At 60.2% G+C, this 10,130-nt stretch overlaps 1 protein-coding gene across 1 annotated transcript; it reads right to left on the reverse strand.

Moving 5' to 3' along the window:
• Window positions 1–380: 380 nt before the first annotated feature.
• Window positions 381–3,795, reverse strand: ISLR2 (immunoglobulin superfamily containing leucine rich repeat 2). The gene has a single exon (XM_059915457.1). The coding sequence runs from the start codon at window positions 3,793–3,795 to the stop codon at window positions 1,552–1,554; it is 2,244 nt and encodes a 747-aa protein (XP_059771440.1). The 3' UTR covers window positions 381–1,551.
• Window positions 3,796–10,130: the final 6,335 nt, after the last annotated feature.

The following is a 10,130-nucleotide window of genomic DNA, read 5'->3' on the forward strand; positions in this document are numbered from 1 at the left end:
CAAGACAAACAAAAAATCACACAAAGGATCCCAACGGGAGGATCCTATGGGCTCCTTCCTTCTGCTGTTTCCTCCTGCATCCTCCAGGCTTCCTGCCTCTGTCCCCCGACAAAGAGTCACCAAGGCCAGTTCAAATCGATTGTTTTATTGACTGTTTACATACAGACGCCTTTAGAAAAGGGTGCGGACTCCAGGGGGCTATTCAGCCCCGGGCCGCACTTGTGCTGCGCTTCACGGACAGGGCTGGTCCCGATGCCCCAACCCCCCCACCCCAACCCCTAGGCTTTTCTGCAAGAAAGAAAAAAGACCAGCGCCCGAGTCGCCGCGCCGCATCCCCTCTCCCCGTCCTCCCTCCCGCCCGCCTCCCTACTCTACCCTTGACACACTTTTACAGGACACAGACTTTTCCCCTACAGAGCACGCTCGTCTAGGACTACAGCCGCGCAAATATTACTATTCTCGCGGAAGGAGGGGCGGGGCGGGGCGCGAGGACCGAGGGGCTTTTCTCCATCCGGATCCCGCCGCACGGTCACGCGCCGGCTTTGTGCGAACCGGGGCGCTCGCCCCTCACCAGAGACCCGGTCCAGGAGGCCGGGGTTGGCTTCCGGCGCCCCTGGTGCTTCTTGAGCTGAGGTCTGGGCCGCATGCTGCAGCGCAAGCGGAGCTGTCGAGTCTCCAGAAATTCCCGACTGACCTACAACGAAATTGGCCCGGGACCAAGGCCGCACCCTCCGCGGAAACAGGGCGCGTGGTTTTGCGGCGCTTTAAGTTAGGAGAGAGGGCGAGAGGAGACGGATTCCCCCCATCCCCAGACACGCACACACCCAGTTTTCCCAGAGGCTAGCAAGGGAGTGTTAGCACCAGATCCGGAGTGTCACTGTCTTTGAAAACAACGAAAATATGAAAATCGGAGGGCGGAGCTGAAAGGCGCCGCAGGCACCCGTCTCGGCTCCAGCTGGTCAGAAGCGGAGTGGGGGACGGGGGACAGAAGCGTTTGGTTCCCAGTCATAAGGGGGCTTTGAAACTAAAAACTGGGGAGTTGCCACAGAATTCCGGCTTCTGGGATGTGCACCCCGGAAAGGGCGGAGTAGGGGTTGAGGCGGGACCCCATAGCGCTCCACGCTAAGGACATCTCCTGGGGGTCCCGGGCTGACCCCCGAGCCACAGCATGCCCATCAGATGTTTCCAAAGTCTTCTCCCATCTCCTCTGGCTTCCGAGCCCACTGTGAAGCGGGCTCGGGGCGGATTTCGCTGATAATTGCGGTGGGAACGGAGAGGCTTGGATTTCGCCTCACGGTCAGCGGGTGGTGTCTTATACAGGGAGGGAGGAGCGGGGAACTGTGCTCGCCATGGAGGGGAATTCAGCCCACGAGGACAATGACCGTCGTGGGTGGGACTCCCCACTAGAAGTCCCCAGTAGTCAAGGTTAGGGGGTGGTAAGGGGGTGGAGTAAGTGAAAGTTGGGGGGGCATAAATCCTGCCAGCCCAAGGCTTCTGCTCCCAGGCACCCAAGGTGGGGGATGGGAATGGGCTGCCAGACGGGCTGGGGGTTCAGCCCGCTGTCTGCCTGTAGTTGCCGTTAATCTCCTGGGCGATGTTGACTGCTTCGGCACCCAGGGGCAGCCGATCACTGTACTCGGAGCCCGCCTCGAACTCCTCTTGGTTGGCCTTGGACTGGGATTCCACCAGCGAGCAGGCCGCCAGGCTCTCCTCCCTCTGCAGGTCCCCATCTGGGTCCCCCTGCTCTGCTTCTTCGTCAAGGCCCTCCCCGGGGGTCTCCTCTGGCTCCTCGCCGCCCGCCTCGCCGCCTGCCGGGTAGCTTTTCTCGGACTCGAGGTAGGAGGCACGCGGGTCGAAATCGGCGGCGATGCGCTTCTCCATGGGATCCGGGGCCTGCGGCCTCAGGATAAGACGGTAGGGCTTGCCCGGGTGTTTGGCCAGCAGATGGCAGCAGGCGGCGCCCAGCAGGGGCACGGTGGCCAGCACCAGGAGGAACACGCTCACGGCCACGATAACCAGCAGAGAGGGCAACTCTTTCTTGGTGGCGAACACCACTTGCACGTGGCAGGCCTCGCCTGCCAGCGCCAGGCACACGGAGTAGTTGGTCCCGGGCCGCAGGCCACGGAACCAGTAGGCGTTGACGCCCTCCTCTACACGCGACCACTGCACTGCTGCGCCGCCCCCCGCCGGGCACAGATAGAGCAGGCGCAATGGCCGCCGTCCGGGCCGCCCTGCTCCCGCAGCCGCGCCGGGCCCAGGGCCCCATCTTGCCGCCAGTGGTGTCAGCTGCACCCGCGCCTCGCGCTCCGCCACGTCCAGCGCGATGACGCCCAGCTCAAAGACATGCGGCTTGAGCTCGGCACTCTGGTTGAACGCATGGTTGGACACGTACCGCGAGGGGTCCCCGTGGCCACAGCGTTGCTCCTCCACCGGGTCAGCAGAGACCTGGTCTTCCGCCTCTTCACCCTCACCTGCCTCCTCGTCCCCCTCCGGCCCTGCCTGTGTCTCCCCGAGGACGCTAACCCGGCCCAGGCCTTGGCTTTTGATTTTGCCCTCGGGCTTGGAAGGTAGGACACTGTTGCCCCGGGTTTTGGCTGTGGACTTACGCTCCGAGGTTGGAGCCTGCCCATCAGGGTCTCCCCCTGCGCCAGGAGCGTGCTTTGGGGGCCCTGCAGCTGCCACTGCCACGTGAACTGACGTGGAGTTGGCACCCAGCTCGTTGTGGGCACGGCATGTGTAGATGCCTGCCTCCTTGGCACTCAGGAGGGGCACCAACAGGGAGCCGTTTGTAAGGGCCAGGAAGCGCGGGGTAGCTGGGGGCGCGGGCCAAGCGGGTGCTGGAGTCGGGGTTGGAGCCTCTGTCTGCGTTGGCCCGTCCCCATCTCCTTCCTCCTCCCCGTCTTCCGCCCCGTCCCCGTCGTCCTCCCCGCTCAGGATCGGCGGCACTAACACTACGGTGCCCCCCGGGATCTGAAGTTGCCATTGCAGGCGGGGCGTGGGGTGTCCTTCGGCGACGCAGTGTAGCATGAGCGTTAGGCCGGAGCGCAGGGGGCTGCCCGGCGCCTCAGGCGGCGGCTCAACACTCAGATGCACACTGGGAGGTACACAGGACAGGGCGGGCAGGCGGTGCACCGGCACCCCCTGCAGAGCAGGAGGAGAGGCGCACGCGATGGAGTCGGGCTCCGGTAAGGAGACCCGGGTGCTCGCGGCCCAGGCCTGCAGCCACACAAGGCTGCAACCGCAGTGGAAGGGGTTGTGATAGAGTTGCAGATGTGACAGCGCGCTTAGCGCATCGAAGGTGCCAGGAGCCAGTGTACGAAGCCGGTTGTTGTTGATGCGTAGGGAGCGCAGGTCGGGCAGTGCACCGAGTGCGTCCCGGGGCAACGAGCCCAAGCGGTTGTGGTTCATCTTGAGTAGCTGTAGAGCGCTCAGGTTACGCAGGTCGCTCCATGGGAAGCTGGATATGAGGTTGTGGCTCAGGTCGAGGTTCTTGAGCTGGCTCAGCACCGCCAGCGAGCCCAGCTCCACGGTGCGCACCTCATTGTGCGCCAGCCACAGCGACGTGACCTGCGTGACGTCGGCGAAGGCCCCACGCCGCAGCACGGTGATCTTGTTCGCCGACAGACTAAGCGTGGTCACGTTGGCCGGTAGTCCTTCCGGCACCTCGCGCAGCTCCTTGTAGGCGCAGTCGGCGAATTGGTGCGCGTACTTGTCCACACAGGCGCACGGCTCTGGGCACGCTCCGGCCACTCCTAGCAGCGCCCAAGCCAGCCACAGGGCCCTCAAGGGCACCATCGCGGATCCTGCAGGTGGAAGCCGGGGGAAGAGGGGAGAAGGTGACTCACTGAGCCCCAGCGTCCCTTCCCTATCCATCTGCCTCCTCCGTAAACCCGTCTAGGGCAGGTCCCAGGGCTGCGGTAACTTTCTCCTCTGTGCCCAGCAGCCTCTCTTAGGCACGAGTTGGAGCTCAGTAAAAGTCTTGGGATTCAATGCTTGCTCCCTCTCAGGGCCCTGACTTCCTTTTCTAGCCGCCTCGTACCTTGCTCTTTTTTCTCTACCTATCCCATCAGCCTGGGGCTGAGCCCTCCACAGAGTGGGCCGCTAGCAGGTCTGCCCTGGGCTTTGCATCGAGCCCTGACTATGTTTCTAAGCCTTCATTTAACTCAGTGAAAGGGATACATAGAAAGGGTATTTTTGTCCGTGACCGCCTGTCCTCCCTTGAACTCTTTGTCCCACGGCACAGCACTCGCCCACACACGCCCATACAAGCGCACAACAATACAAACACACGCCCAGGCACCTGCCATCAAACCGACAACTTCTGCAGGGGCTTAGGGGTTCACAACACATTTCCTAGACATACAAACACAAAGACACCCAGACACAGACACAATATATCCTGGAGACCTCATTGTTCTCTCAACTGAACACAGCATTTGTACAGCGTTCTCCACCACGGGGCAAAGTGCTTTCCTGTTCATTGTGAGAATTGACAGACACCAGGGCACAAGTCCTCACACAGACCAACCCACACACAGGGACACAGGCGAGCACTTGCGCCTGTACACAGCCCTCTCAGACTGAAATCCCAGCGGATCAGCAAATGCTGAGAACTTGCTGCAGGTGGCAAGAGGCTTGGGACGGGGGAAACAGACTCGTCAGGTCCCTCTTCAGCCGCGATTGAAGCCGCCTGCCCTGGGCTGCAACTCCTAGGAGGGGAAAACCAACAGGGCCCCTCGATCAACCTTCCTTCTCAGGAAGGAGGTCCTCCTCCGAGCTGGGACCAAGAGCAATGGAGGGAGGTCACTAAAGATCCTCGCTCCCCCCTCTGCATCTTCCCCGACGGCTCCCATGGGGGCGGGGAAGTCCCTAGCCGATGGGTCAAGGGGGCTGCCACTAGCTAATCAAGTAGAAGGTTTAAGATTCTGCCTCTTTTCTGCAGCCCACAATGCCTGAGGACAACCCCCCCCCCCCCCAATAAAAGATTCGTATCCGCAGTCATACAAACGCACTTACAAACAGATTCTCCGCTCCCACTTAGGGCTCCTGGCAGGTTCGGCAGAGCCCCTCCCACCCTCTGGTCTTTGGAACCCGCGTTCCCCACTCCCTCTTGCTCCGGAGGGAAGGCCCCTCCCCTCTTCTCCCCGGTCTCGCCTAGAGAGAGCCGGCAGGGAGGGTCTGGCACCCTGGACGGGATTTACCCCCATCTGGGTCAGTGTTACGGGGTGGTCTCCGCTGCTTACCCGCTGCTCGCTGACTCTCCGCGCGCTGCCCTCGGGCTGCAACCCCTTCTGCAGACTTGAGGTCGCGGAGCCAGGACGACAGCCCAAGGGCGCTTCCCACATCTGTTGCTGCGACTGTGGGGAAGATGGGGGAGAGGCAGAGAAAGGGACAGGTAAGCTGTGGACTCCCCTGGCCCTGAGGTCCCACTTCAGTTTTTCCTTTCGCCTCTGTTCCCCCCACCTCTCACTGGCTGCAGATTGAAGAGAGTCCTCGCGCGCTCCCGGGCTCAGCAGGGACGCGCACAGCCTCTCCCACCTCCCGCATCATCTACATTTGTTAAAGCCATAGAGACTCTTCCCCTGGCCAAGGGACGTTGGTCACAATGGGGCGCCCCCACGCCCAGCGCCCTGGCCTGGCTCTTTCCAGTTCACCACACTCCCATAACCCTCATCCCCCCCCTCATTTACACATCTGTAGACATTGTCACTATCCCTAATCACACGACTCCCTCCCCATTCAAACGCGTTGTCACAGACACAGACCCTCGCACCCTCCACACAGTCGCTCTTCATATGTTAGAATTACCCATCATCATGTAATAATCGCATCAATGTGTTGAGATCTCGCTACGTTCACACACATTTTCAAAGGCACACCTTCACCCGGGACGCTCAGCATTCCCCCCTCCTGCAGGCACACACATTCATGCGCACTCACCCTCACGCGCGGGTCCCGCCAGAGCCCGTTAGCTTTGCTGCTAATTGAATGCGAGCCTCTTTTACGCCCCGCAACACGTGAGACAAACCATCTTTGAGGAATTTGGGGGAAGGAAGAGCTCACGCCTGAAGGGGGGAAGGGAAGCGTGTCTTTGCCTTAAAACTCTTTTTGCAAAGGCAGGCGGTGGCGCAGAGAGTCCTCGCGCGGGACCGGCTGAGCTGCGCGCCGCAGGGGTCGCGCGGACTCTTCCTTCCCGCACCCCCGCTGCTAGCCGCCTCCTCCCCGAAGCCACGTTCAACACGATGCATAATTGATAGTGTTAGCAGAGCGCCTCACCCTCCCAGCTATTTTTGCCTGGCTCTGGGCAGCTACGAGCCCTGGTTTCCCCAGCTCCCACCTCACCTCTTGCCAGCCCAACCCGAAGACTAGAACGCACCGCCCTACCGGGCGCTCCCCTGCCCAGCCTCCTCAGGTCGACTCTGTACGTCTCGCCTTTTGTGGCTAAACCAGCGCTGGAAGACCACCGCCCAGCTCGAGGGCCCGTGCGCACCGCTGGGTGGGGCAGGGCGCGTTGGTACCAGCCTCCGCTCCCAGGAAGCCGGCCCGAGCGCACCCAAGCGCCTCGCCCTCAGGACTTGCCAGCTAGGGGCGAATGGGGCTCCGGGGCTGCAGCAGACGGCGGTGTGGAAAGGGATGGTTACAAAACGTCTGCTCCTTTTGAGCACTGTGGGTTGGAGACTTCAGGCTTGAGCATCTCTCTTCCTCCTCCGCCCCCGCCATCATCTTCACGGTCTAACGAGCAAACACACCATCAACCCCACACACTGTCCCCCAAAGCCTCTGCGGCCCGATACCGCCCTAATGTTTGACACCCTCACACAACAACGGGCCTCAGCAGACTCGAATATTCGCTGTTCCGGACTCTCGCTTCCTGTTTCTGGAGAAACCCCGATATTTCTTTTGGCGACAAAGAAGTGGAAGCCCAGGGTTGTCGAGGCATTTGTATAAAACGCGATTTCTGTTCCCCCTCAGTGCCCATGGCAGCCCTGGAGACAGAGTTGCTGACCAGAATCGGAAAAGGGGTGCAGGCTTCGGGAAACACGCAGAGCCCCTGCCTTCCCCGGTATTTCCATAGACACTGAGCATTCCGGGCGCACGTGTTCCCCCCAGCCCTCACTCGGGCCGTGGCTGTCTCTGGAGGTGGGTCGGTTTGGGGCCTCTGAGATCAATCTTCCGATTTCAGTGTTGAGCATTTTAATGAGCTGGGGAGGTGGGGGAGAGAGACGGGTGAGGAGCGCTGCCTCTAAAGAGACCACCCGATCGGGGTTCCGAGGAGCCTTTATAAATTAAATATGAACAGACTGGCGCACACACACTTCGTAGCCTTCCCTCTCTCCTATTCCTGCGGTCGCTACAGGCAGCCCAGCCAGCTGGGACCAGCGCATCTCGCTCAACCCAGAATTCAGAACCCAGAACTTCATTCCATCTGCCCGTGCCTGTAGTTCCCACAGACGCCCCGGGGGAGGGGCGCGGGGGCGCCCTGAGGGAGACGGTGTCTTCGAAGAGGGAGGAGGAGTAAGAGGATCTTGACCGTGCGGTGGGGGCAACGAGAGCAGGTCCCTAGTCCAGGAGTGAGTCCGGGCGGTTTGGGCGGAATGGCGCGGCCGGCTGGCCTGGCACAGACCCTTTGTCTGCGGAGCAAGGGGGGCGTCCTGGGTGTGTTGTCCACGCGTCTTGGTAATCCTGAAGGGCAATTCGAGGAGCCTTGGCCAAGGAAGAGGGATCTGGGGAGCCGGGGGCCGAGCAGCGAGGTTGGAGAATCGGGTCCTGTATGGGGGTCCTGGAGACTTTCCCTGGCGGGGATAGGGGAGCCTGGCGTAAAGGCAGTGACCGAGGCTCAGGCACGGAGGCGCGCGACTTGTGGACTCTCCACCCATTTTTCACCTCTCTTTATTTTGTGCGTTGGGAGGTTCTCTTTGCTTTCGGCTAGGAGGCGTACAGGGAGGCAAGCTGGGGATAGCTTGGAAGGGTTGAAAGACTGGAAGACAGAGGCTGGGGAATGGAAGGAAAAATGAGCTCGCTCACTCTCCGCGGAGAACTTCCCGGACCGCAGGGACCCCACCCGCCCGAGTCTTGGGAACCTTTGGGGCCTGCAAGCCAAGAAAGACCCCCTTTCCTTGCTCTTTTGCCGGGGATGCTGAAGCCAGGGGAATTCTGCAGGGAGACAGGGCATCAGGCGCCTGGAGGGCGACTAAGGGCGCAGTGGTCACCCAGGCGAGGGCGCCGACTCCCGCAGACCCCCGCAGCTCCCGCCCACTCTCCAGCAAGCGCTTTTGTTCCCCAAGCCTGCCCTGGGGAAAAGACAACCCTTACCCCCGCCTTGGACCCTGAAGAGTTCAGTGCCCGCCCTAGCAGGGCTAGACCCCGAGTCGCCCCGGGCAGAATCCGCCGAGACCTAGGATGGGAGGTACGACTCCAGGATCAGCCTCCGAGCTCAGCTAGAAGAAGCCTGAGAGCATCTCGACCGGCGCCGCCAGGCGCGCAGGGGCCTCTAATGTCTGTAATGTTGATAATGGTACAGTTACTGAAGGGCTGGGGAACCGGGAACGAAGATACCACCCCCACCGCCGCCCAAGTCTTTGATGGTTAAAGAAACAGACACCTAATTAGGTGTGTGGAAGTAGGGGAGAGGAGGGATACAAGGTTCCAAGACACCAGCGTGGAGGGCCCAGATTTGGAATCTACAGAATCCGGGCTAAGGCTTTTTGACCAGGCTGGGGTGCCGACCCTAGATACACCCAGGGCGGAGAGCTGGAGCTCTGGGCAGCTTTTTGTGGACCTCTAACTTCGACCTTGCCGACCCGCACGGTCCCGAGAGTAGGGCGGGTTAAAACCCCCGGATCCCGGCACCAGCTACCCGGGTTCGGTCTATTCAAAGTCTCGGGCCCAGGCCTGGTTCGCGCGCGCCCCCTGCTGGAAACCGCCTGCCGGGCTCAGAGGCGCGGGGCAATGGCTGGGGTACCCTGGGCCCCGAGGATCGGCGGCTTCAGCCCGGGACCCGGGCGTGCGCTGCTCCCGGCTCTGCATCCTGTGGCGCAAAGTTCCGAAGTGGGAGACGCTAAACCAAGGCACCGAAGCTTTCCTTCCCATGCCCACCCAGCGTTATGTCCCAGGAATCTGCAGCCTCCTCACCCCTGCCCAACACAGGCAGAGCCCCGGCTTCGCACCCCATTGTGTTTTCAATGCCCAGGGCGCAATAGGCACCCTCTGGATGCTCATCGAGCAAGCCAGTAAGTTTAGTTCTCCTGGGACGAAACCTTCCTGTACTCCTCCCCAACCTTCCCTGTGTGGCATGAGTGCTTTCTCTCTGAGTCCAGTACCCAGGCCTAGAAGGTAGTCCTTAAGTCTTCTGACTTTGCCAGGGACTTATAAAATGCCCGAGATCTGAAAGAGAAAATAGTTTTCAGGCTCTAAGAGGGGAATAGAAAACTGCAAAGTTGGAAGTAATAGATGTTTGATTAAAGGTTTAGGACATATAACACTGTGCAGACGATTCAGTTGCACCTGCACTCAGAGCTGTACATGCCCTTGTTTTTAACGTGCCAGGTGGGTGATTTAATGAATGAGGGAGAGTCCCTGAGAGTAAGAAAGCCAGGACCCAGAAGGGCATCACAGATCCCCAGCATAGCAGCCTACTCAGCAGACCCTTCCCACCTGCCCTCCAGCTAGAATCTCCTAAACACACAGCTTCCCACCTTTCAACTTCTGGAGTCCCCGTTATAACCCCCCCCCCCCCCGTAACCCCTGCTAACTTCCATCTCTCCTTTCCCTCATACACATACTACATAGTGGTTAAGAGGGAAGATTCCAGCATGAGGCTCCACCATGTACTCACTGTGTGACCTTGGCCAAGTTACTTAACCTCTCTGTGCCTGGGGGTGGGGAAGGGGTATAAATAAGAATACCCATTTTATTGGGTTGCTTGAGGATTAAATGAGTCAATGCATGCAAAGCACCTAGTACCTGGTACTTAGGTAGTGCTCAGAAATGAGCTTTTATTTTTTTCAACAATAGCTAGAATTAGCCATCATTATTACCTTGCAGCGTTGGGTACAGGTATCTTGAGGTTCTGCCGAACCTGCTCCAACATGCTTGTGCCCTGCTTCCCCAGTAGGGGGAAAGACCTTGGC

Source organism: Balaenoptera ricei, chromosome 2 (assembly GCF_028023285.1).
Source record: "Balaenoptera ricei isolate mBalRic1 chromosome 2, mBalRic1.hap2, whole genome shotgun sequence".
Taxonomy (NCBI): Eukaryota; Metazoa; Chordata; class Mammalia; order Artiodactyla; family Balaenopteridae; genus Balaenoptera; species Balaenoptera ricei.

Bases quoted from the DNA above. Each gene is read 5' to 3' on its own strand.
- ISLR2 (XM_059915457.1), bottom strand. From the start codon at position 3,795: ATGGTGCCCTTGAGGGCCCTGTGGCTGGCTTGGGCGCTGCTAGGAGTG.